General features: G+C 36.4%; 3 protein-coding genes across 5 annotated transcripts in view; 2 read left to right on the top strand and 1 right to left on the bottom strand.

Annotated features, from left to right (window-relative positions):
* The first annotated feature begins 1735 nt into the window (after positions 1-1735).
* On the top strand, positions 1736-10358 carry LOC149935992 (astacin-like metalloprotease toxin 1). Its single transcript, XM_090180843.1, has 10 exons — positions 1736-1816; positions 1904-1936; positions 2026-2069; positions 2324-2399; positions 6382-6502; positions 7616-7794; positions 9100-9330; positions 9398-9553; positions 9626-9882; positions 10020-10358. Exons 1-10 carry the CDS (start codon positions 1747-1749, stop codon positions 10101-10103), a joined length of 1251 nt encoding a protein of 416 aa, XP_090036969.1. The 5' UTR covers positions 1736-1746; the 3' UTR covers positions 10104-10358.
* On the bottom strand, positions 2768-13057 carry TfIIS (RNA polymerase II elongation factor). Of its 3 annotated transcripts, XM_090180846.1 has the most exons (10): positions 12945-13057; positions 12786-12872; positions 12468-12530; positions 12288-12396; positions 11951-12226; positions 11835-11885; positions 11614-11768; positions 11392-11538; positions 11149-11220; positions 2768-3083 (listed from the first exon to the last, which is right to left on the bottom strand). In XM_090180846.1, exons 2-10 carry the CDS (start codon positions 12855-12857, stop codon positions 2910-2912), a joined length of 1119 nt encoding a protein of 372 aa, XP_090036972.1. In that variant the 5' UTR covers positions 12858-12872; positions 12945-13057; the 3' UTR covers positions 2768-2909. The 3 variants fall into 3 exon arrangements, with proteins under 3 accessions (XP_090036972.1, XP_090036971.1, XP_090036973.1); XM_090180845.1 differs by having other exon boundaries at positions 2772-3083; positions 12786-13052; XM_090180847.1 differs by lacking the exon at positions 2768-3083 and adding an exon at positions 10406-10557 and having other exon boundaries at positions 12786-13031.
* Positions 13058-17316: 4259 nt separating this feature from the next.
* LOC149935990 (uncharacterized) overlaps positions 17317-27037 on the top strand; it is a 21721-nt gene continuing 12000 nt past the window's right edge. Inside the window, exons 1-23 of the mRNA XM_090153233.1 lie at positions 17317-17517; positions 17608-17684; positions 19041-19179; positions 19752-19894; positions 19947-20043; positions 20112-20272; positions 20329-20551; positions 21131-21276; positions 21337-21450; positions 21517-21606; positions 23777-23912; positions 23983-24101; positions 24167-24230; positions 24290-24410; positions 24476-24579; positions 24641-24762; positions 24826-24862; positions 24925-25188; positions 25252-25491; positions 25560-25814; positions 25872-26017; positions 26085-26217; positions 26291-26424. Of these exons, the coding sequence (XP_090009359.1) occupies positions 17439-17517; positions 17608-17684; positions 19041-19179; positions 19752-19894; positions 19947-20043; positions 20112-20272; positions 20329-20551; positions 21131-21276; positions 21337-21450; positions 21517-21606; positions 23777-23912; positions 23983-24101; positions 24167-24230; positions 24290-24410; positions 24476-24579; positions 24641-24762; positions 24826-24862; positions 24925-25188; positions 25252-25491; positions 25560-25814; positions 25872-26017; positions 26085-26217; positions 26291-26424 (3144 nt within the window). The 5' untranslated portion in view covers positions 17317-17438. The remainder of the gene's footprint in view (positions 17518-17607; positions 17685-19040; positions 19180-19751; positions 19895-19946; positions 20044-20111; positions 20273-20328; positions 20552-21130; positions 21277-21336; positions 21451-21516; positions 21607-23776; positions 23913-23982; positions 24102-24166; positions 24231-24289; positions 24411-24475; positions 24580-24640; positions 24763-24825; positions 24863-24924; positions 25189-25251; positions 25492-25559; positions 25815-25871; positions 26018-26084; positions 26218-26290; positions 26425-27037) is intronic.

The raw sequence follows: 27037 nt of genomic DNA, 5'->3' as shown, positions 1-27037 counted from the left end.
GCTGTGACGTTACAAGTTTTCAAAATCGTATCAGAAGAAAGCGCTTTACTGCATAGTTACCAAAAATAATAATTTCACGAATTTCTTAGGTACCCATTTTTAGCCCAGTTTCATTTGCATAATCAAATGTTTGTCCTTCACCCGAACTCACCCCGCTTAAATAAATATATTACAAATAGTTAATTACATATAAATTAATGTACGCTGTAGTTTGATAAGCAAATTGAAGGTTGTAGCGTAGCAAGAAAGGAATTCGGATCACAACGACCAACTTATTTAAAGTTGCTCTAAAAATAACTTCGAAGACGCGTTGAAATATGAATAAGTTATCTAGTTTAAAAACTAGAACTGAAAATGTCTAGCCAAGAATAAGTGGAATGCGAAATAAAGGCCTATAAATAATTTACTGTTATTGACCTCGTAAGTGAGATCGATATAGAATTGCATCATCTTGGAGAGCAGTCGTCTGAATTGATAAATAAAAGGAGTCACGGGTGAAGGGGCTGCCGGGGGAAGTCGAAGGCGTTACTTTACTCCACCTCTTTCGCGCGGCACCAATTTGGAAAGCATTGTTTCCGGAGCCCCCCGAAGAAAGAACGCGTTTCGCGCTTCGTTTAAAAAATTCAGCGACGCAAATGATCACCCTTCTATCACGTGCTGAGCGAATGATTTACCAAAAATATCTCTACGCGTTTTAAGCGAAAAAAAGTGCAGAAACGCATAAGCAACCACACTCAAACACGTCAATAGTAAATAAAATAGTTTGGCAAGGGTCATAGTTTTTGTTTACCATTATGATTAATTTTTAAACTAAGGGCCTTCCAAAACCGAAAATTACGACCTAATCTAACCTACAGGTACCTAAACACACAGAATATTATATCTTTAGAAGAAAATTTAACAGATGGCATATTTCTCAATCCGGGTCATAAAATGACTCGACAATAATGATTGATAAATAAGGGTTAATCAGTGGTTTTTCACACGACGCGTTTCTTAAATCTAAGTTGCACCTTTAATTAGTCGCGTCGTACAAGAAGAAAGGTATTCTCAATGGGTTAAAAATTATCATAAAGCTACCTAACACCGTCCTCGATTGGCCAATGAAAACTACAATTTTGATCTTTGGAAGCAGGGCAGTGCAGAGACATTTCGGGCTCCGGTCCAAATTATGTCGTCGTAGGCCCTTCTAACTGAAATTTCCAAGAGGAGGGCAATCCTGGCAAGGCCATAGGCCCCTAAGAAGCGTGTTTGGGCCTTTTCCCGCCGGGCCGCGGGGATCACCCCCACCCCCCTATGCACGGCCCTATTACGCTACGCATTTTATGAATATAATTTCGAGGGAATTCCTAGCAATTTTTGATGGTCCTTATCTATGAATATATTTATTCGCACGCGAAGAAGCGGCGAGAATGATTCAACCGTCCAAGTGTTTCTCATCCCCACGGAACGGGGAGGGCGATAACAAGTAGCAGAGAGGGGGAGGGTATGCCTTCTATTGCCGATATAAAAAGTCAGGGGAACTCCAACCATCTAACAGTCACAGCTCATCTTTAATAATCAGCGTTAACAAAGTTTACGTTAACTACCGTTACAGTTTGGGAAAAACGTTTGCAGTATAGACTTTTAACTATATTTAAATATCCGAGATCCATCGGTCGTATTCCCACAGATCTTGTAGCATTTATTCTCGATATAAAAGTTAAATTGGCGCCAAGAAAGTAATTGTTCATATTTTACGTGATTATGCGATTTATGGTTGCAATCATGATTACAATGCTAATTTGGGGAATGACTTTCGCTTCTAAAATGAATGGTAATGATTTTATCTTTAACGTTAATTGCCACCACTAGATGCTCATATTGTTTTTCTTTGCATTTTCCTCTATTGCGAACTTTGAAGGAGACAGACTAGATATTGGACTACAAAATAACGGTAAATTTCAATTCTATATTTTAAATCTTACTTAAATATGTTACTGTAAAGTTACTTATAAATTACTGTAATATGTCGTTTTTTGTCAGGTTTCTACCAAGGAGACATAGTAGGAACGTCCAGTTCAAACACGGTAAGTTTCACTAAGAAATCTGATAATATAAACTAATACTATGCTTGCTATGCGGGAAAAATTTACTTTACAAAAAGTACGTAAATATTTGGGGAAAGTTATATTCAACTAATTGGGTGTACTGTAAGGCATTCCGAAGTTCGCGGTAAAACTTTCCCAAACCGTTACTTAAACTTTCTTTTGTTATTTATACATATATACGTTCTTGGTTTTACTAAAATAATGATAACTAAAATTTACTTTTATTTTTACAGTTTCGAAGCGCGATACCCAACGCAGCTCGATTGTGGCCAAACAAAACTGTGAACTACAACATTGCGAGTTCAGTGTGTAAGTATTTTTTAAAGCTTTCTAAAACTTTATTTAGTACAAATACAAACACATTGAACACCCCTTTATCATTAGTTAATCGGTTAATAAAATCTGGTTTATGAGCTTGCCGATTTGGCGTTTCCCAGAGGTCAAATATACAATGCGTATTGAGGTCTTATCGCGATATTTATTCAAGAGAGTGGAAAACTTTCCAAACTTCATTCTGGTTAAGAACTTAAGGTTCGTTGTACGCGCCTGACCGAAATAAATCTGAATAAAAATGTATCAAATAACCAAATTGACGATAACTAAAAGTGTCTTCAAAAGTAAATTGCGATGTGTATAAAAACATTATCTCTAGAAAAGGAAATGGCCATGGAAAGTAAAGACTTCACTAGTTGGACAGTTCAAGAACGTATTTAGTTTTACTTAGAATGGCTATGCTCAGACGATTTTTATCGTTTATCCCAAATTACTTCACGGTCTGTCAGTACGCTCCTCCCCTTAACGATCAATCAAATTGATCCGTTATCTCATTGCTTCCCCAAAACTACGTCTTCCGACGCGATTGAAACTCACGCTAGTTACGTTTATAACTTCCCTGATCGTCTCAGCAGTCTTGTACAATGTGTAACTAGAAAATTTATAATCCCAATTAATATGGGTCTGGCTTGTAGACGACGACTCCCAAGTATGAAGTAACTAGAAAATGAGAGAGAATGAAAATTAGAAAAATTAGCGAGGCTGGAGTGAAGAACACTAAGTAAGAGTTATGCCTCTCGAAAAAAAAACATTATATAGGCCTAATCGAAGAAATAATTATGTAATATTTTATAGACCCGCTATCCCCAACCAACGTCAATAGGATGACCCCTGTAATTAATAATAATCGACTCTAAATTACGAAAGGTCAGATTTACCTACCCTAAAAATTTCGAAATCGCGAAGCTGATAAGTCAAAGGTTGGAGATATTGGTTCAAGGTGTAAGATATTGTTTGACTTTAAATGTGAAGGGATAATATAACGATAAACTAATTAAAGGGCCCCAGAAACGTCTGAATTTTGAGGGTGGGTCCGCAGAATCACGTGTTTTGAGTCACGTGATGGAAGGGGAGGAGCTAACTGAAATTCGGAACGATTTTATCAATCCGTTAAAAGGAGTATGTTCTGAATCGAAAAATATACGACTTTTATTTAGCGTAACTAGATCCAATCACCCTAGCTTCCGTTAAACCTGGTGGGGAAAATGTGAAAATCGTTGATCCATCATAAATATGGAAGTTCATATTTCCTTTAAGAATATCAAAAGAAACCCAATTGCACGTTACGTGAGAACGTGACGAAGTAAAAACTTTTTTTGGGGAAAGCTAAGCTTTGCGATGAGATCAAACGCGGTACTACGGACAGGCTAAAAGACAAGGTAGTAGCTTTTCTGTATAGTTATCTCTACAGCTCAACAGCGGTTCTCATATTTTCTGCACATTGCACGTAACATTTTCTATAAATAGAGCTTCGAAACGAGACAAATCAATAATTACGCTAGTATTTGTTTATTTAACTATCAATGCTCTAAATGCAGTGTAGCTTCATGCTGGATTAACGAATTTCACATTTCTGGCATCCAGTGGAGAATTTAAAAGCGGTAGGCTAACTCCCCCCCCCCCCCAAAGTGGGTCTTCTTTTAGCTTTCAATTTTTTCAGAAGGCAAATGGTCTTACTTGGGGCCCCTTATATTACCAGGGTTAACAAGAGCTAGAATGATTGACGGTACGACAAGGTCGACACGAGAACGAGTTCAGTTGTCTACGCTGCGTAGTTTCAAAGACCTATTTAATGATAAAACTAGTCTAATCTGCATTAAATAATCTAGACAAATAACACGGAAATACTTTTGCAAGCGTCGGATTTCTGTCTTAATGTGACGTAATTCTATTTTAGAATTTCTCAGAAATCGAGTGCTAAGATAATCGCATCTTCTGGTCACGTGGCCAAAAACGTCATTCTCTTTTTCAATTTTAAAAAAAAATGGTTAAAAATAGCCTATCTGGTTCGACCCTTAATCCTATCGAAGAATTAATTAATTATAATCTGGAGAACCCGAGTATTTTTGGGAGTTATTTCCTGATTAGTAGTGTTTCTGTCGTCTCTACATAGGGATTCCAACATTGGCCACTCTCTCTTGTGGTTCCAATATTGGCCACTCCCTCTCTTATGACTTCAATATTGGCCACTCTCTCTCTTATGGCTAGCATATTGGCCACTCCCTCTCTTATGGCTCCCATATTGGCCACTCCCTCTCTTATGGCTCCAATATTGGCCACTCCCTCTCTTATGGCTCCAATATTTGCCACTCCCTCTCTTATGGCTCCAATATTGGCCACTCCATGTGGATATTTTCTAGAGGAAATCCCTAAAATTGTTCGGGTATTGTTAAGAAGAGAGGGGTGCCAAGACTAGAAACAAACCCCCCGGCGACCACGTTGAGGTGTTGAAAGGCTTTTGAGTCATCGCCGCGATTGTCTGTAATTTTTCAACTCAGCAAATCAAAATTAAGATACGGATGAACATTTCGACACTCGACGAGGAATTATCGCCAAAATATCGAATTTATTTAGACACTTTGAACCCGGATGACTCCCAATAGGAGGTTATTGTATTTTGTAACGATTTTTTTACTTCTTAAATAGTTTGTGTAATCGAGTTATTTTCAAAGATGGAAAATGCGTCGGTTATTGTTGACGCTATCTTTCAAATAACTCTCTTATACTTGAGACTATTTGGCGATATTCCTGTCAACTGCGAATCTTATCCTTAAAATAGATCGAAGGTTAATTTTTGTCAGCAATGAATATCGGGAAGGTTATCAATTATACATAAAATGATCTTCGAACGAATTGAAGATTCACGAATGGCCTTAACACTAAAAATATTTTTTGAAACCCATAATCAAGTGATTTTCAATTAGCCTTAGCAGAATCGTTTGAAAAATTCGGGCCGAAATTTAGGTAGCTACTCTTCTTACGTAGCTCCACCCCCAAAATACTATCGATTATTTGACCCTTTATTAGTGGAATGTGTTTTTTTTTAATATTAGGCTTAGATATTCCGCATATCCGTCAACCAATAAACGAAATCGCGTATTCCCCTGGAATACACTAATTAGTTAGTTTTAATTAATGTATTCTAGTTGATGATCTATCGCCTTTCACATCGTTCACAGCCTCGGACCAGTTCAATAGTGGATCTCTATTTTTGCTATACATATATTATTTATACTATTTATAGTTCACTTTCACACGCAATATACGAATTAATATCACCAATAATATATTAGAGAGAATAACACGCGGGCACAATGGTCTAGTTTTCCCCGTCACGAGAGGGATAAGAAACACGAACACTACTCGCGGTTCAATCGCGTCGGAGCACGTAGTTTTAGGGAACCTATGAGATCCCGGCTTGATTTGATTGATTTTAAGGGGATAAGCGTACTGTTGGAGCGTGAGGTGGATTGGAAGTAACGGTAAAGATCGTCTACTTAAGTAGAAATAAATATAATCTTGGTTTCACTATTTCATTCAAAGAAAACTGTCAACAAAGACCATTGTTTACAATATACGAAGGACTTCTACAATTTCTAGTAGAGATACGGGCCAATCCTCCCCCGCGTCTATCATTACACAATCTTAGTCGATATCTCGTCGAATTTAAAGAGTGTACATCAAAGTCCCTCCTCCCGTTCAAAATATTGGCAAAGCTCGATGACGCCTCGAGGAGAGCTTCGATAACTTTTGGGGAACTTGACTTGACCCGAAATCAGGAAAGCCCTATCTACCAGCACTCAATTCCCCGCAATTGTAGCTCTTTCTCCGAAGGGGGTGCTCTCCCAAAAAAGATAAAACGATAGATGGTACGCGTTTATTTTACTAAAGTTTGATCCAAACCTCTACAAAACGCTTACAAAATGAACACCCCTAATGATAATTCTACTATTAACAGCTCAAGTACAGCAACTGATCACGGAGGCGCTGAGGCAAATCGAAAGTCAAACGTGCCTCAAATTTAAAGAAGTGCCTCAATATGACGAGTCGGATCACGTGCGCTTCACCAGAAAAGATGGGTAAGTCTACGTTCCATTATTGACGGCTTTAAAAATTCATTTTACGCGTGAAAATACCTCTACATGTTATGGTCAAAAGAGCACGCAAAGAAGGCTGTGTGCCCAAGACATGTACCTGCAGTGTCGCGCGCTAAAACGTCATTTCAAAATCCGTCAATTACGCGAAGAACGCGCGAGAGTCAAATATTTCACGATTATTTCGAGTACTTTTGAATATTAAATAAGCCATTTTCAGAGGTAGGACTCGTTACAATCTAAACACTCGAAAAAAATATTTATAGAAAACATATTTGTTTCTTTCGCGTCAGAAGTTGAAACCCGCTATAGACTGACCCAAATTAAACAAGCGATTTAGCGAATTGCCTACGATTACGTAATGTATATAAACCTTAATTTAGCGAATTTTTAGGCAAACCGCGTACTGCGTAAAATAATTTAAAAAAAGCTGTCGGCCTAAGACAACGTTCGCTTTGTTACTGTCTAATTGCCTTACGTAAGCCAGTTAAAACAACTCCATCTCGTCTAGTTATCTATTATGATGAGGCGCCACCAATTATGTCACTCGCAGTAAGCATGGAGAGCACGTGAAAAGTGAAAAGTTCTATTTGAAGCTTTTTAGCGAGCACTTGATTCCGTTCTTATCTAATCTGATTAAAAAAGAGAGAAGAGTCGAAACCGTTCTGAGCGCGAAGAAAGAGTTATGAAACAACAAAGATCATCAATGTTTAACGATATCGTATATTATAAAGGGATTAAAGGCCAAGGATTTTCGTAGCCTACGCTTTTTGGCTTCAGCGCGTACATAATTGAAAACGAAACGTCACTGGCATCGTTTTCGCGGAAAAACTTCACTATCGTCTTTGATAAAACTAGATGGAATCATTCAAAACAAAACATTGTCGCGGCTTCGCGTTTTCGATTTCGTCGTTGAGTTGGTCAAGGACGACATCGCGTCTGCAGTCTCATTTAACACCAATTAAAGTTTAAACGAAACCGGTTCTAAGCGAAAGCGTCGTAACTCCAATTTATTAGATACATATTTGTTTAGAAACGTAGGTCGGCCACCATATTCTACCGAGAGAATACGGAAATAATTTCAATTTAATTTTTAAGGTGTTGGTCTCACATGGGTCGCCAAGGTGGCGGTCAGCAAGAACTATCTATAGGAGACGAATGCCATTCGCTCGGAATTGTCCTTCACGAAATTCTGCACTCACTGGGCTTGGGCCACGAACATACGAGGTCAGACCGAGATGATCACGTCAAAGTACTCTGGGACAACATAGACGACCGTAAGCATTTATTGCGTTTAACTAATTTATTAAAGCCTTGAAAGAACAAAAAACGATAAGAATATGAGATAAAATACATAGGAAAACATAAATGGTATAATGGTAATGTAGTACGTGTGGCTAAATGAAAGAGTTCTTATTTTGGAGTTTTCGTGAGAACGTTGCTGATGGCCGAAAGCTTACGTTGAAATTTGTCTTTCTGCTCTTCGTACTTCTCGCGTATGCGCTCCGCTTCGGACAACGCGTCTCTGCTTCGCTGTAAAAGTTTCATATCGGCGGCCTCGAACTTGTACAAAAGTTTCCCCCAGTTTTCGAACATTTCCCGTTCTTCATTCATTATGGCAGAAAGCGTCTGGTTAATAAGTCCAGCGGATTCTAAGCGAATAGGTACTTGGCCGGGTTCACGATTGGAGTTGATTTTCACGGCGTACGGGGAGCTCTCCTTCGCTCGCTGATTAGAATTACAAGGCAATAACTCTACAACGTCGGTGACAGATTCCAGTTGGTTACCTTTCCAGCTTTTCAAATCATTACGCTCTTCCATAGAGGATTCCGGGGCATGGCGACTTTTTCCCACTTCATTCAAACAAAATTCATCTAGTTTTGAAATAGCACCTATTGAATGCGCTTGGAAAGCTTTTGGGGAATAATCTTCGCTGAAATTGAAATTCTTGGCTGTATCACCCTTTTCTTGCTTTAAAAACTGTGTCTTGTTCATTTTATTCATCATATGTCTGAAATTATCGTCTTGATCCATAATTTCATCAACGCTCAGGATTGAGTTTATGGAAGAATCCACACTAAAACGAAGTTTTTTACTGCAGATTCCGCTATCTGGTTCTTTACCTTGCTTAGCTTTTAGTTCCGAAAGAAAACCCTTAGTTTTTCCATCATTCGATTCAGAAGTTGTTGCGCGATCGCTTTTAGGGATCGAAAGATCTCCTAAGCCTTTGTCATTAGCTTGCTTGGTAAGTTTAGTAACTTCCTGATGATTGTCTTTCCCATCAGAGTTATTGTTATCCATCTTAAAAGAGTCTTCAAGAGTTCCGCCAAAAGAACTGTCATAAAATGATATTTTATCCATTTCTTTGTTTACTCAAAACGGAAAAGATAATGCCTGTAGCCAAAATTGTTTTTGAAAAGTTCCGCTAGTGATAAATTTGCGAAACGCGTTTTTTGTTCTTTTATTTTCCCACCTAAAATGTGAAGTCTGATTGGTCGAACGCGATAAAGGCTTCATATTTTAGAAGGAACATTGGTAGAAAAGGCGTCGATTTTAAAACTTCCTTAACCTTTCTTTTTCAGATCAAAGACAAAACTTTGAAAAACTATTTCCATGGGAAAATAATTTACTAGGAGAGTCTTTTGATTTCGATTCAGTTATGATGTATGGAAGCCGAGCATTTTCCATTGATGGGGAATTGATAACTTTGGAATCTAAAGCAAATCCGGACCAAACGCTACCAGATGTGGCTGAAAAAATCCGTTTAAGCGCCGGTGACGTTCAAAAAATCAATAAATTATACGAATGCAATGGTACGTGTTTCCTATAAAACCAGTAACACAAAATCGTAATAGAAACTAATGAATATATGAAAATTAGGTTTGAAGAGACCTTCCCCACCTGAGGTCCCACCTTTTAGCTGCGATTTTGAATCCAACTGCGGTTTATTTAACCAGGATGAGCCTGGGTTGGCCTTATGGAATACCAGAAGTGGACCTTTGCTGTCATTGCAAGGAGACCACACAACTGGTGGAGGTCAGTAACATTACCAAAACTCTTCATAAACAATATGAGATGAAAAACTAAACTATTTAAAAATATAAATAGGTGCCTACATGGCAGTATCAGCCAAGGAAGCCAATGGTTTACCAGCGCGACTTCTTTCTTCAAACTTTTTAAGTTACGAAAGAGATGAAGGGTGCTTAACATTTCAACTACACTTCAGTGGTGAAGGAGCAGACTCTTTCAGGGTTTATGTCCAAAGTGAAAATGGTTTGGACCAAATTTTCACGGAGAACAATCCGTCATTTTTACAATGGAAGCAAATTAAACTTGATGTTCATCCTATTAAAAGCAGCTTTAGGGTATGTTTACTCAGTTATTGCCCACAACTCTCATAAGTATTTGTTGTTTTGTGTAAAATACAACAAATATGTACAGATTGTGGTGGATGACCTTCTTACTCAATTCATTTTGACTTATTTTAAACTTTACATTTCAGTTTTTCTTCGAAGCTAATACACTAAGCTACGAAGAAGGCCTGATAGCGATTGATGACTTAAGGTTTACGTGGAAGCCTTGTTAATCGGAGATTGTAAAACGTCCTTGTACATAACTTATTTAAATTTATATAAATTATTCGCAAAGTTATTTAAAAGAGACACTTTATATCACATGTCTTTCATACGTTCAATGCAATTTTTAATATATTGAACTTTTCACTAGTATTTATTGGAAAAAGCGGTATAAGGAATGAGCGGTCTCATAATGGCCATACGATGGCAAACTTGTAAATATTTAATATTAATTTCCACTCGCATTAAAGAGAAAGTGAAATGCATCCAGTTTTAAGTCTTTCATTTGATAGATATACTAACTTATTAAGTAATAGTAACTCAAACTAAGTAACGTAAAAGCGTATTGTTTATTTACATGTAGATTGAAATGTGATTGCTTTCATAAATCAAACTACAAAAACGAAAGTGCATATGGGATAATCCACTGTCAAGATATTGATCAAAGATATCCTTTTAACAAAACTGGAATGTAAAAAAAAATAAGTTTCAGACAGAAACTTAACTCATTATTTGATCATAAATTCAAAACCAATTTGTGGAAACTATTATATAATCAACATGTTAAACCTACTCTAGGAAACGTGTAGTGTAAACTCCTGTTTCATCTATATTCATACACGTTTTCTAGAGCTGGATTAACCCATCGTGTTAGAATAAGTAGGGTTAAAAAATAAAAAGTTAAAAACCAAATGGAAATTGTGTTGCGTTCAGCGAAAGTAATGACTAAAATTGGTCAGAAACTGTACTTAATAGAGTAATATTGGCGTGACATATATCAACGTCACCATGTTTTTTTCCTATAGATAAAAACTGCCCTTAAAATGAAAATGGCAGCTGTAGCTTAAAGCTACAAAGCGATACTACTCTATATCAATCCGTCCCTTCCCCGCAACTGCTAAGCCAAATTTGTAATAGACCCAATTAATATATTTTACACCACGCAGAATTTGTTGCTATTAGAACAGGTGAAATGTATAATTGCGATTTACTCAAATAAGGAGTTTCTTTCCTCTCTAACACCCCCAAATTTAATAAGAAATAATAACTACAAACCTTCCATCTATGACCGCATTCGTTGCAGTAACAAAAGGTTGTCATAGGTTCATCAGCACTTCTAGTTTGAACCTAAAAGTGGGATTTAATTATTATAAGAAAGAAATTAAACAATCACAGTAGTGTAGTTAATATAAAATAACAGAGGGGCCAAACTTTGGTACAGTCAAAGCTACAAGATCCAAGGAGGATTTAAATGGAACCCCCCCCCCCCCCTAATCTAGGCTATTAAATTGTACTTGCCTGGTTATAGGTGCAGTTGGTCTTCTTGCATTTTCCACATTTGAGAAGATCAGTTTTGGTTCCACCTGTTAGTGTCATCTGGTGGTCGTTAATAGCTTCTTTGGTGAATTTTTGTCTAAGTTGTTTCATATCTTCACTGGCCATTTCCTTAATAATAAAAATATGATTTTTAAAAAACTATATTTTTAAAGTTACAATTAAATAATTTATAAAAAAAATTACCTCAGCTGTCATAGTCGCCAGTCTGTCAGGAGAAATGGCACCAGACATCATGTTGAGCTTTAAATTTGGATTTTTTGGATCTTTAAGATTTGAAATTCGACTGCGTATTTTGTTTTTGTACTTCATGTTGGTGTCTTTAAATTCTTTGAAAATACGTATAAGTACCTAAATTAAAGAAAATAACGAAGTTGAGTGTATTCTTGATAAAAATAAAAGGATATAATCTTCAATTTTAGCTCCAAGTTCCTCAGCGAGATCAGATTCAGCTTTATCTACAAAACGTTTTAAAGAAATTAGAGAAATGGAAAGATTTTTACAAAGAGATACATAAACATACCAGCTCCATCCTGTTTTAAAGCATTCGCTAGCATTTCCCTACATTTCAAGCGAACAGAATTTGATGTTTCTGCGGGAAACGAAGTCTGTCTTGGTTGTGTGGCATTTGACGATGGAGGTGAAGTTGATTTAGAGGCAGACGAGGATGGCATTGTAGTTTGACTGCCACTTTTAGCACCTCCACTCGCTGATTCGTCTCCTGAACCACCATTAGTGGTGTCCATTTTCTCCTTATGAGATCCCCCACTTCCCGAATCACCTTTGGTTCCTGGAGAGCCTGGAATATCAATTTCCATATAAAAAATATCTCAATTCCCTTTCAGGGCTGGTTGACCAACCTGATAATAGCTTTTTCCATTGTTTTATCAAAACTTTTGATAGTGATATAACTTCATCGTCATTAGAAGACTTCCGAAGAGCATTCACTGACATTCCAATTCTTGTTCTCTAAAATATTTGATTTGTTTGAATCTGGCTTTCTCATTCCAATGTTATGAAATCGTTTAGTAATAAAATACCGTTAAAACTTCCAATGTTATGGGTAAATCTCTCAGTGCCTTTAGAAGGTCCAAAGCCTGGGACTGGAATTATAGCCAGGAAATAATTAATTGAAGTTTTTACATTCTACCGAGCGGAGTGGAGTAAAACCCACAAATTTCCGTTAATTTTTGCAATTTAAAGTTGATAACACCGGGAAACTGGATAGTGATTGCGATCAAACGTTTAAAGCTAAGGCTTACCGAGAACGAAAAGGGCGCGACAAAAAGTACTAAGGGACTATGGGGGGAAACAACAACTTGCCCACAAGCCAAGCCATGATCAAAATTTCTATTTACCTGATCACTGGATGAAGAAACCATCTTGTCGAGTTTCTTGCCGATTTTAGCGACTTCCTCTTCGCAACCCATTTCCTCCTGTTGCTTCTTTTTTTTATTGTTTACTATTAATTCTTAAGAGCCAAATAAACACGTGTGGAGATTTGTAAAACAACTTACAGCGATAGAACTGCATACACCGTGCCCTAAACCCCCACTAACGCGGGAATACCAGCCAGAAAGTCTTTTCGCAAAGGATCACGGGACCTTCTTCTTCGTCCTCGGAAAATGTATTTCATGATACGCTACCGCCATCTATGATAAAATACATTAAGTTGTTTATAAATTAAACGAACGCCATCCAGAAAAAAACAACACAAATAAATTTATTTAATTTTGTAACAATATAATATAATATATTAAAAGATAGGAAAAACTTCCAGGTTTTTAATTTAAACTCTAAGCTATCAGATCATCTAAGTATATTTTAAATTAATAATTTACTTTTGACTGATTATATTTTGACCGCGCACTGCCATTAAACTAAATAATAATAATAGAATATGAGCGCCGATTAATTATTTTAGAGTGACGGCAATTTTTGAACTTATAATAGGAGCACTAAATTAGAGTAGAGATCACTACTTTAGGGTAAATAGCACTAAATTAGAGTAGGGAATATGGAAACTTCCAGTACGTTGGAATATACCTAAACCTTTACCAATAAAGTATTTATTTATACTTACTTATAATTACTATATGAGGGGACGAGCAACGCTAAAAAGCGCCATCCTCCCTAAGTAAAGTTAAATGCAGTCTTGCTTTTACTACATTAATTAAATTAGAATATTTAACTTTCATTAAATTAGAATATTTAACTTTCATTAAATTAGAATATTTAACTTTCATTAAATTAGAATATTTAACTTTCATTAAATTAGAATATTTAACTTTCATTAAATTAGAATATTTAACTTTCATTAAATTAGAATATTTAACTTTCATTAAATTAGAATATTTAACTTTCATTAAATTAGAATATTTAACTTTCATTAAATTATAATATTTAACTTTCATTAAATTAGAATATTTAACTTTCATTAAATTAGAATATTTAACTTTCATTAAATTAGAATATTTAACTTTCATTAAATTAGAATATTTAACTTTCATTAAATTAGAATATTTCACTTTCATTAAATTAGGATATTTAACTTTCATTAAATTAGAATATTTCACTTTCATTAAATTAGAATATTTAACTTTCATTTAATTAGGATATTTAACTTTCATTAAATTAGAATATTTAACTTTCATTAAATTATAATATTTAACTTTCATTAAATTAGGATATTTAACTTTCATTAAATTAGAATATTTAAATTTAATTAAATTAGAATATTTAACTTTCATTAAATTATAATATTTAACTTTCATTAAATTAGAATATTTAACTTTAATTAAATTATAATATTTAACTTTAATTAAATTATAATATTTAACTTTAATTAAATTAGAATATTTAACTTTAATTAAATTAGAATATTTAACTTTAATTAAATTAGAATATTTAACTTTCATTAAATTAGAATATTTAACTTTCATTAAATTAGAATATTTAACTTTCATTAAATTAGAATATTTAAATTTAATTAAATTAGAATATTTAACTTTCATTAAATTATAATATTTAACTTTCATTAAATTAGAATATTTAACTTTAATTAAATTATAATATTTAACTTTAATTAAATTATAATATTTAACTTTAATTAAATTAGAATATTTAACTTTAATTAAATTAGAATATTTAACTTTAATTAAATTAGAATATTTAACTTTAATTAAATTATAATATTTAACTTTCATTAAATTAGAATATTTAACTTTCATTAAATTAGAATATTTAACTTTCATTAAATTAGAATATTTAATAGCTACTTGAAAGTTGATATTTAGATTTAGTGAAAGTTGATATTTAGTTTTAGTGAAAGGTGATATTTTGATTTAGTGAAGGGTGATATTTAGATTTAGTGAAAGGTGATATTTTGATTTAGTGAAAGTTGATATTTAGATTTAGTGAAAGTTGATATTTAGATTTAGTGAAAGGTGATATTTAGATTTAGTGAAAGTTGATATTTAGATTTAGTGAAAGTTGATATTAGATTTAGTGAAAGGTGATATTTTGATTTAGTGAAAGGTGATATTTTGATTTAGTGAAAGGTGATATTTTGATTTAGTGAAAGGTGATATTTTGATTTAGCGAAAGTTGATATTTAGATTTAGTGAAAGTTGATATTTAGATTTAGTGAAAGTTGATATTTAGATTTAGTGAAAGTTGATATTTAGATTTAGTGAAAGTTGATATTTAGATTTAGTGAAAGTTGATATTAGATTTAGTGAAAGGTGATATTTAGATTTAGTGAAAGTTGATATTTAGATTTAGTGAAAGTTGATATTTAGATTTAGTGAAAGTTGATATTTAGATTTAGTGAAAGTTGATATTTTGATTTGGTGAAATGTGATATTTAGATTTAGTGAAAGTTGATATTTAGATTTAGTGAAAGGTGATATTTTGAAATAGTGAAAGTTGATATTTTTATTTAGTGAAAGTTGATATTTTGATTTAGTGAAAGTTGATATTTAGATTTAGTGATAGTGAAAGTTGATATTTAGATTTAGTGAAAGGTGATATTTTGAATTAGTGAAAGTTGATATTTAGATTTAGTGAAAGTTGATATTTAGATTTAGTGAAAGTTGATATTTAGATTTAGTGAAAGGTGATATTTTGATTCAGTGAAAGTTGATATTTAGATTTAGTGAAAGTTGATATTTAGATATAGTGAAATGTGATATACAGATTTAGTGAAAGTTGATATTTAGATTTAGTGAAAGTTGATATTTTGATTTAGTGAAAGTTCAAATTCTAATTTATTGAAAGTGCAGATATCTCGAGAGGCTTCTACCGTGATTGTATTCATTTCAACCATGAATATCGAACTATATAGCCATCGGCCAACAAAATTACTTATAACTCTTAGAATAATACCTACTAGTCCAAAATCAGTTGATTATCATAACCCAAGATAGTTTGTATCTATATTTGTTTAATCAAAACCATTAGGAATGAAAATAGCCAACTTTCGAAACGTTGCCCATCAAAACAAATTTTGAAGCGATTGAGACCAAAATAACTAAAGCAGTTCGATATTCATGTTTGAAATGAATATATAGGAACTCGAAGAATTTGTGTTCAGCATTAGGGGTGTTACCATAAGTAACATAACGCGGAAATAAGTAAGACACCTGATTGTATCTCGCGAAAGATTGGGAAAAGGAAATACGTCACTCCATTGCTTGTATGTAAGTAAAGGAAATAGTTGATTTTATAAAATGTCTTTACGCTTGCCCAACTTGTTGAAATGTTGCCCTGGAATAGTTCAGCCAATGCCTAAGAATGAGTTCATAAGCTCTTTAGTGGGAGAGAAAACGGATCCACAGCTGAAGCGGGGAGGCAATATTTCAACAAGATGGCCAAGGTTATTTTATAAAAAGAACTATTGGTTTTAAATGAAAGCTAACAACTTTATTTACCTTAATTTTTTGGTTCATAAATGGTAGTTGGTTTTATTTATTAAAAATGTTAATCAAACAAGCGTCACTCACACTATTAATTTTACAGATTATCCCTGGTCGTGTTTCGTACATCTATCATAACAGCATCTCTGACAGGGAGCCCTAGCGGACGTTTCTATCCAGCGCCATTTTCGTAGGAAGTGTCGGCAGCAGGCTTGAAAATAAGGTTTTTTTTTAAACTGGTCCTTGTGACCTTCGGACCCCTACATTTACAATTATTTAAGTGGTAAGACACTATGCGAACTCGGTGTACACTGCCGTACCTTTGACAGTGCTAAATGGAACTCACGAACTCTTGAAAATATGTACCTTTAACAGTGCTAAATGCACGAACTCGGTGTACAGATTATCTGAGACTGTCTTACCCCTCGTCACTTATCCACAATGATAAAGCTGAACTGGTCCAAGCTGAATTTTCATAACTAGGTGGAAATAATAAACTGGTCCTATGGACCAGTGAACCCCTAGTGTTTGAATAAAAAAACTGGTCTGAGCAATTAATAAACTGGTCTTCGACCCAGTGACCACCGCTACACAACACTAGGGGACTTTCCCCCATGCACGGTGTCACGTATCATCGAGCATGCGTCGCGTGCCGTTATTAGATAAAATAGTGTTGCGTGGCGCCATCTACGACGTAGTCGGAGTAAATATTTCCTCATTAGTCGATTTTAGAGATTATTTTTAGCAGCCGACACTTTCGTCTTGACGGAAAAAATGCCATTGAAGGTCTGTATCGAATTCAAAAACATCTATTATTGATAACGCGTTAGCGCAATCTACGCAACAAGAATGCGACGAAACAATAGTGAAATGAATAAATTGAAAATATTTATCTGAGTGATATGATAACAATAATGAGAAGACATTAAGTAAGATCTTTATCTAAAAGGGCGTAGAGTAGTAGGCGGAATCGGTAGCAATTTCAATCGCCTCTCTTCCCTTAGCGGAATCTCAATTGTAGAATCGATTATTTTTAATGTTGTTCTAATTAACCTAAATTTGATAGCGTATAAATTATAGTTTAAACAAAAGGTCATGAAAAAACTAGGGATGAACTTAGCATCCTCGCTGTTTTTTCTGCTCGTCTTTAGGGTGCTGTCCGTTGATTCCCAAGGTAAGCAATTTATCGTTAAGGTAGCGAATGTAGGGCACGAAGTACACTCGTTATTAAACGCATAATTATTTCAATATATTCAACTTTTAGAGCCAGTGTTTCCCGATTACAATAGCATAGAACTAATAGGTAGCCAGAGTCACGTTGAAGTTACGAATGCCGCTTCGGTACGTAATTATACCTAGAAATGAATAATATTTATCTTACGAGAGAAGTGCCATAATAATAACACTCTTTTTTTTTAATTTTGCTGGGCGCGTTCATGTTGAGTTTACCCCCCTTAACCCCCATTCTCTATATGCTGGGAAAAAAAAACCCGAGCCTAGACCCCCCCACCGGTGGTTCCAGGTAATGGCCGACTGGCGGGCGGCCAAAAAGAGGGGTCGAAAAGACCGCGAAAAAGAGTGTTATAACACTCCTTGGTTATAAGCTCGATTTTGTAAAATGGAAAATATTTTCCTGAAGAACGGAGGAAATTTAACTAGTCACGGCATTTGACAACTAAAATAAATGCTCCAACTACTAAAATTAATCGAAATCTGGGGGCTCACTAGTCAAATTGACTAGTGAAAAGTTAACCTAAATATTCATAAATAAAGGCGAATATGGCGTATCATAAATTCATCATTCATCATTCCCATTTTATTAAAGCCAAAATATACCTATCCTCGGAAGAGTTTCTAATTTTCATCGAGCGGTAACATATGTCCGTGGTTCTGTGGTAGAACGCTCACCTATCGTACAGGAGGTCTCGGGTTCGAGTCCCGCTCGATACTTACGCAAATTATAAAATGTTTATACTACACCCAATGACAAAAAGAGGGTGCTTTTGGAAAGAGCTTTTCCCTAATTCCACTTTGCCCATAAAATGCGTACGCGTTCGCAGCGTAGACTGACAGACAAGCAGGGCCGAATCTATGATCTGTAGACCCCTAGGCTGACCTGTGGTGCGGGCCCTTCTGGGGGAATCCTGAAATCGTATTTTAAAGAAATTTTTATGACTAAACCCTGATAAGACTATTAAAGATTTTTATGACATTTTTAACATTTTCCTTTTGTGGTGCGGGCCCCTAGGCTGCAGCCTAGATTGCCTGTGCGTAAAAACGGCCCTGCAGATTGTAAAACCCCCCCAAAATCACATGCTTGTAGAAAATCCAGAGTTCCGAGAGTCCACTGCGCCTCATGCAAGTTCTGATTCAGAATCTTTATCTCAAATTAACGCGTCATTTGATGATATTATCAATTAAAATATTTTAAACTAGTCAAAGACTCTGTTGTCGTCGGCCAAAGTCATATAACTCAAGTGGTAATAAACTCCTATTTTAATTCTGACGGGTAAAGCAAAATTTTGGCTGCCCTTCTTGTTTTAATAGTTTCATTTTTATCCCCACTAGTCTAAAATCCTTATATGTTAGCCGAATAGGCAGATGTATAATTCTCTCGTATGATATATATTATGTACTTCCGCTCTAACGGAGGGAAAAAGTTGATCCATAGCGTATTATTACCCCGTTCCGTTATAGGACAAAACTCGGACTTTCTTCGTGGACGAATACCACGACATGGACGGTAAGAGGGGACGAGTGGACGTGGACCACGCTGACGTCTCGTCGCTCTTCTACTTCAGTCACATGAAACAAGCCGTTGTTTTCACCAAGACAGGTATATTACTAACTCTCCGAAAAGCAATACTAACAAGGAGACTACCCGAGGTGTTACACCGATTTTGTTCAAACTCGGGGGATTGGTAGACCTTCGTGTAACTTGAAAAATCCTAAAGGGATTTTATTCAATGGGCAACGGGTTTGCCATGGCAAAGAAAAATGTTTTGACAACATAAAATTGAAATTTTCCCATTGAAAATAACATGGGATTTTGACCGATTTCCCTGTGAAAAAAATAAAAAAAATTAATCAAAATGTGATCAATTTTGATTTTTTTCGTCAATTTTTATAATTTTTTTTATAATTTTGGTATTTTTTTTTCAATATTGTAAAATGTTTCACATTGGAATCGGTCAAAATCCCATATTATTTTCAATGGGAAAATTTCCATTTTATGTTGTCAAAAACATTTTTCTTTGCCATGGCAAACCCGTTGCCCATTGAATAAAATCCCTTTAGGATTTTTCAAGTTACACGAAGGTCTACCAATCCCCCGAGTTTGAACAAAATCGGTGTGTAACACCTCGGGTAGTCTCCTTGTAAGTCGTTTAATAAAAATATGAAACGAAGGTGGCCATCCCGAATGTACCGTTTATGATTTTACCGAATTACCGATCCTCGAAATGGATTGGAGTTATTGGGGCTGGCTGGATAAGAAGAACCAGATAGTGGGACCATCGGCCCTAATATGGAGACCCACTAAAAACAAACCGGTAGGAATGGTTATCCCGGGTGAAGTCAGCTCGAGTTAATGGCTCTCTTTAGGTGTTTGTCAAAGAAACTATCATTCGTGGAATTAAAGTGAACGTTTTCAAAGGCGAGGACATCGAAGAAAAGGTCGACATCACTTATTTCTTCGCCGGTTTGTTACGATTGTCTCTAATTTAAACGTCACTTCAATCTGTCTTTACAACTCTCCGAAAATCGTAGATTCAAAATGGAAAAACGCGGTTCGCTCGAACATCCCCATCCCAATTAGAGTGACGGCGATGGGTACCTACGGACTCGACAGTGATATAACCTCGACTTTGAACGTAACTTTGGATTTCCTTTACTTTAACCCGAATGTTTCTAGTCAATTAGATTTTAGGGTAAGCGTAATACGTGAAATACCGATGGGATATCTACTAAAATATTGGATTTGTAGTTACCAACTGGAATTGGATGCAGCGGTCTTCGAGTACCAGCCGACCAAACGCTACCTGGAATTGAAGGACAGTATTCGTTTGTGGCGGAATTGTACGATATACGACAATCCGAAATATCATTACAAACGTCCGTCGTTTTACAGAAAGTCTGGTACGACAATCTTTACTCTCTCGTTAGGATAGACACCGCTACTTACACCGAAATACAAGATTTCAATACGGGTACGTTACCTAACATGATTAATTAAACGTGAACGGTCAAGCTTTAACCAGTTAGATAGCCCTATAGCCCGTTAAAAACTAAAATTTATGGCGAAAACCGCATCAAAAAATATTAAGCGGTTAATTTTTAATAAAATAAAGAAATTTCGGGATATTGAAAAGCGCGCGTCCGCCGCGACACCTGGTGAGAAATCAGTGAAACAGAAAAACAACATAAAAGCGCGCGCTGCTGAAGACGCGAAAAATTTGTTTTACACGTGCGGGGCGTTCCAGTTATACGAGACCTAAGCCTAAATTGCGAGATTTTAAAAGTTTGGATTGTTCGCAAATCGCTCACTAAGGTGCTGCTGGCGCTGGCGATACACCTTATGGTGGCGAAAATTCAAACCCAAATACTTGGCGTTATTTTGCGTTTCAACTTTTTAGGTCAAAATCTATTTCTTCAAGACAAAATAAGGTACGTGTAAGTATATTGAACGTCTTGTTGATCTTTTGATATGTAAATAAGGTGATATTTGGAAAAGCTTGGCCGTTCCCGTTTAACCCTTTGAATTAATTAACTTAAGGGGAAATATTTAGGGGTGTCCTACAATATAACGAAAGATGGGTGTTTGATCGAACCGATTCTGAATTCCGCCTCCGAGAAAACGTTGGGTCTAGTTGGCGCTATGAAAGAGCCCAGGGACTTTATGCTAATGGACGGAGAATATTATTACATCGGCCGAGTACGACAGTAAAAGATTGTTTTATCATTCAAAATCTGATTTAATGAAGCAACATTCTAGGGCTATTACCGAAGCGTATTTTGTGATATATGGGAATCCGTCAAGGACAATCAAGTACTGGATCTAAGTCGAAATATTTACAACAAAGTCATCTACACGTATTATTTTATGGCGGTATGTAAACAGTGGCTCACCACTATTCCCAACAAAGAATCTTCCTTCTAAAAACATTTTTTCTAGAGCAAAATCGAAGCCATAACCGAAGGCGATCGTAACTATCAATCCCCGGTTAGTTTGACCATCACCGGCTATCTGACCAATACCTCCAAGGTAAGAGTTAGCCCGCATTGGCACCGATCCGGCGGAGTGGTGAAGGGCCATAGTCCCTATTCAAAAACATGATGGGGCTGTATTCCCCAGGGCCTCTCTCAACGTTTCTAGAGATATAATTCCGTATAAATCAATAAAGGCAGTGCAGTGGCGGCGTCAGCAATAGGCAAGGCTAGGCTGCTGCCTACTTAAGTTATAAAAGGGGCCTAAAAAGATTAAATTATGGGGACCCAAAACACTCTATTAAGATCCCTCTAAGTTGAAAATTAAAGACCCCAAAGGAAACAAATTAAACCTGAAAATATTGAAACCTGTTTCGATTAAAGGATTTTGTTCTCGATCTTTCATCGCTGTCTGCTCATAGCAGAGCTCTCAGTTGAAAATTTTTTTATTAGCGATTGCGATGTGTATGACAATTCAGTCCTCTCGTCCATCTGATTAATCAGGGGCGAGATATGTGTTACGGTCACGCCAATAGGGTGATACTTGGGGATAGGGATGGGACATGTGGCTGAAGGGTAACAATCAACCGTTGGGGGATTGGTGGTCGTCCTTAAACGACTATGCACAAGTTCTGTCTCCCAGACGATTGGGATTACAAGACTACGCCACTATAGTCCCGGCCGGTAGAACTTTAGTTGACTAGTTTTATTTTTGGGTGTAAATAAGGGTTTATAAACATGTAGCGTTTTCATTCGCGTGATCCACGCTTTCACGCATTACCCGGTGAAGAAAATTACTAGTAAACATTTATTTGACAAATAACCCCTTCTTCTATAAAATATGTTAATTTATATCAATAAAGGTATTTAATATTAATATTATCATTTAGTTTTGTGTAATCAAAGGGATATGTACGAAAATTATAAGATATTTGGTGCTAAGCCTCGGTTACAAAAAAACCCGCCGTTCTTCAAAACTTAGCCAACAAAAGCGTTGTGTGTTCAACAGGTTGTGAACATAACATCTCCATTTACACGGAACAACTCGGTTTAAAAATTGTTTGCTCGTGTGAATAGCGTTTAGAGTCGTGTACCGAGTCTTGGCAAATTTGACTCGCTATTCGGCCCAAAATTACAAGTCTTAGATTTCTAGCAGTGTCCGACTCAAGCCCTCAATTTTAGCCTAAGTATCTCGATTTCTAAGCTGTTTGAAATAAAAAAATACTTAGCATTTTTTTACAACTTACAAAATAATAAATTTAACGGAATTTTAAATACTATAATTTGACAATAACAGATTCTGTTTTAAGTCGGCTACTAGAAATTTCAAGACAACGTGAAACTACGCCTCTCAAAAATCCCGAAATGGCACTTCGATAGTACTTTTTGGGCCATAGTATTATCGGATTAATAACTATCAAAGGCAAAAAATGTCCCAAATTTACACCCCATGAAATTTACATCCCCGGCTAAGAACCTAAAAACGAGTGTAGCGAGTCAGAGTACTCGTCATTTTTGAGTGCTAACGGGCCACTGCTATCTTTTAGTAAATTCGTTTTGAAAATAGTTGATTTTATAAAATGTCTTTACGCTTGCCCAGCTTGTTGAAATGTTGCCCTGGATTAGTTCAGCCAATGCCTAAGAATGAGTTCCAGTGGCGGCGCCAGGAATTTTCGCGAGGGTAGGCAAACCAAATAAATGGGCCCCCGACCCTTTTCTCAACGAAATGCTTCAATAAAATAAAGTAGTGATGTACATGACGAACAAAAAAGTTCTAACAACGATAAAACGAGTCCAAATATAACAGAACTGGTTTTATTTACTAGGAGATACCCCAAAAATTTCTAAATACATTATCGACAAGACAATTGTTTCATTGTTATTTATAAATAATTTTATCTCTTGGGACACTTTTGAGACCCTTTCTAGATCAATTTGAGGCCCCTTATAGGGTGATTTTGGGTCCCTAAAAATTTTAAGGTAGGCAGTGGCCTACCTGGCCTACCCCCTAGCGCCGCCACTGATGAGTTCATAAACTCTTTAGTGGGAGAGAAAACGGATCCACAGCTGAAGCGGGGAGGCAACATTTCAACAAGATGGCCAAGGTTATTTTATAAAAAGAACTATTCTGGGTCTCAGCCGAAAATTTTATTTATAAGTTTATAAACGACTCCAGGAGCCACAAAAAATTAAAATTATAATTAGATCTTCAAACATATTTCTTCAAGGCTGCCGACTACCGCGTGGTCTACAATTTCTTTGACTTCGACCAAGCTGATGGTCGTTTGTTTAACGAGGAAATGAATATTGGAAGCTGCTTCCCCGCACCCAATCAAAAACAACTGCTGTCCGTTCTGTTTCAAGGTACCAATCGCAAAGATCATTATCGCCTTTTTGATGAAAAATGCTCATTTAAGTTCTTCACGACAAACAGCTAAAGAAGGACTGAGCACCTCTTTCTTAGGAGAGAGTTACTGGAGTCTCAAGACGAAAGTCCTTTTAGAAATCGCTTCGGAAGCTAACGTATCCATGATACGTTTCCCTTACTTTGAGGTTTTTAAAGACAACCGATGAACGCGAAAAATCGGAAAACAATTAACTGACCATAATAATTTCAGTTGTCACTTCAAAAGGACGGAGTCTTAGTCATATTTGAACTAATCGATCGACCACCGATTATTGGTAGGTTAGTCCTAATTGGAAATTATCTCGATTAAATTCATTTAATTTAACTCAATTAGCGGGGTTCTACATTTACGAACAAAACTTGAGACCTTCTAAAATCATGGACCGCGTTAGGGTGGTGACGGACAAAGAAGAATGTGCCAAGCAATGCATCCAATACTCGCGTTACCCGTGCAAGTAAGCTGTAAAATTAACCAGGAATAGAAGCACACTTTGCTTAACGGTAAAACTGATTTTTAAAGATCGTTTTTGATGTGTAACAACGAATGTTACGTTGGCCAGTACGACGGGAATGAGGTATGGCCACCCGGTGAAACTGGTCAGAAGATCTGCGATCTGTATATAAGTAAGTTCCAAATTATACCCGTCTGTCTTTGAAAAAAGGTCAAAGGAAATTGTTTCTCTAGAATCCGTTTCTACATCAACTTTGAGAGATCTTCCCTTAAAGGAAGCCATAGAGTCCCTAACAGATAGCGTGGCCAATGGCAGACTGCAAATTGACGCTGAAAACCCAAAAACTGCGAAACAAGTACATTTATAAACACGAAATATCGACGGGTGATCCCAAATTAATCGTCATTTTCTCATTCAGATAAATTTAAAAGGGGTAAACCTAAAACCAGTCGTTTGTAAGTAACGCTATTACCAATAACGATAAAATGTAGAGTTACTAACGAAGAGTGGTTAATAGTGACGCCCACATCAATCGAATACGAGCTGGTCTTCGTAGAGAATCAACTGACTTTGACATCGGAAAAGACGATTCAGGTAGAAGACGTCAACACATCGGAAGAATGTCACAAACGCTGCAAAGCCAAGCCGTCGATCGTTTGTACCGGCTTCTCCTTCTGCCAATCGACCAAGAGCTGTCGTCTCACCTCCATCTACTTGTCCTCGGAATCTATAGACAGCCGGAACGAAATTGAAATCGCAACCCAGTGCAGCGTTTATCGAGGTCAGTCATTGAAGAAACAATAACGACTGTGAATCGATTCTATAAGCCTTAAACCGTTCGTAGCCACTTCGATGGAACTTTTCGACGAGGTACCTGGGAAATTTCCATTCCTAGCGGGAGATAAAACAGTTTCAAACGTAACGAGTCGAGAAATTTGCTCGACGACTTGCCTTAGGGAGCGGTCATTCCCGTGTCGCGGTTTTGAGTTCTGCGAAGACTCTCAAACCTGTTCACTGCATAAGGTTCACTTTCTGGACTTAGGAGCTACCAAGGACGCACCGGCAATGTGCGCGTATTACGCAGGTATACCGATTTCAACCATTTTAAACTGAGAAAAAATCTGAACACGTTCGATGTCGATGGTTTTTCAGCGAAGTATAGCTCAGATTTCACCAACGCCGGCCACCATATAGTTGTCGATCCCAACGAAAACGTCATAATCACAAATAATCTTGAGGAATGCTTCAAAGCTTGCTACGACCAGCCTGCTAGTTACCGATGTCGTTCCATAAACTTCTGTCCGAATACGGATGGTTCTTCCTATTCTAGATGCGCTTTAAGCACTCTGACCTCTCAGGACCTCAACGTCAAAACCGATTTAAATGAAAAATGCACTCATTACATAAGTAAGCTCGTTGCTCCCTTAGTCCAGATATAAAGCGCTCGAATTAATGAATTTTTAGATGGCGAAATTTTCCCGGTACAACCTACGAAGACGCCGGTGACAACTGTTGGGCCTCCTCGAACTGATGACGAAATCTACACTCCCTTGAACCAGCTGGTATTCGGAGAATACCAAGTGCATACCGAAATCACCAATTTAGTGGACGTAAGTCTTTGACCTTTCAATAGGCGTACTAAACATAACGATCAATTTACAAAGCTTCTTCTCGCAGAACCCGACCACGTTCTTCGTTAACGAATACCACAATACTATCAAGAAGGAGGGCCTAATAAACCAATGGTCCAGCGGAGTTCAAAGCTCGTTATACTACTTCTCCAACACTCAACAAGTGGCGGCGGTTGGTGGTACGCTCCCAAAATAATGTTGTCTCTCGTTGAATAATAAATTAATAAATTATCTAAATTATCTAACGAAAAGATGGAAGGTGTAAGGTGGACAGTTTTCGAAACGCCTCGTTCCTCAACGAATACATCAACTGGGGTTGGTTGAACCCTCAATTGGTTATAGTCGGACCGTCAGCCATACTCTGGAGATCGACACTTGACACACCGGTAAACGAATCCCTTACTAACAAGGAGACGACCCCAGGTGTTACACACCGATTTTGTTCAAATTCGGGGGATTGGTAGACCTTCATGTAACTTGAAAAATCCCAAAGGGAATTTATTCAATGGGCAACGGTTTTGCCATGGCAACGAAAAATGTTTTTGACAACATAAAATGGAAATTTTCCCTTTGAAAATAACATGGGATTTGAACCTGTGAAAGATTTTAAAAAATTGAAAAATTTTAAAATACCAAAATTATAAAAAAAATTTAAATATTGACGAAAAAAATCAAAATTGATCACATTTTGATCAATTTGAACCAAATGGGTGAAAATGAACCGATATGGCTTAAATAGGAAAAATTTAAATTTTATGTTGTCAAAAACATTTTTCGTTGCCATGGCAAAACCGTTACCCATTGAATAAATTCCCTTTAGGATTTTTCAAGTTACATGAAGATCTACCATTCCCCCGAATTTGAACGAAATCGGTGTGTAACACCTCGGGTCGTCTCCTTGTAAGTGTCAGAAGTATATAAGCCATTCTTATTACGAGAAGTATCCACCTTGAGGGTAACCAATGAAATACGTGTCTTCGCCGGTTCGAGGCAGTTTTC

This window comes from Leiobunum rupestre, chromosome 7 (assembly GCF_980474605.1).
Source record: "Leiobunum rupestre chromosome 7, qqLeiRupe1.1.hap1, whole genome shotgun sequence".
Classification (NCBI taxonomy): domain Eukaryota; kingdom Metazoa; phylum Arthropoda; class Arachnida; order Opiliones; family Sclerosomatidae; genus Leiobunum; species Leiobunum rupestre.
This window is presented reverse-complemented; position numbering and strand designations above follow the sequence as displayed.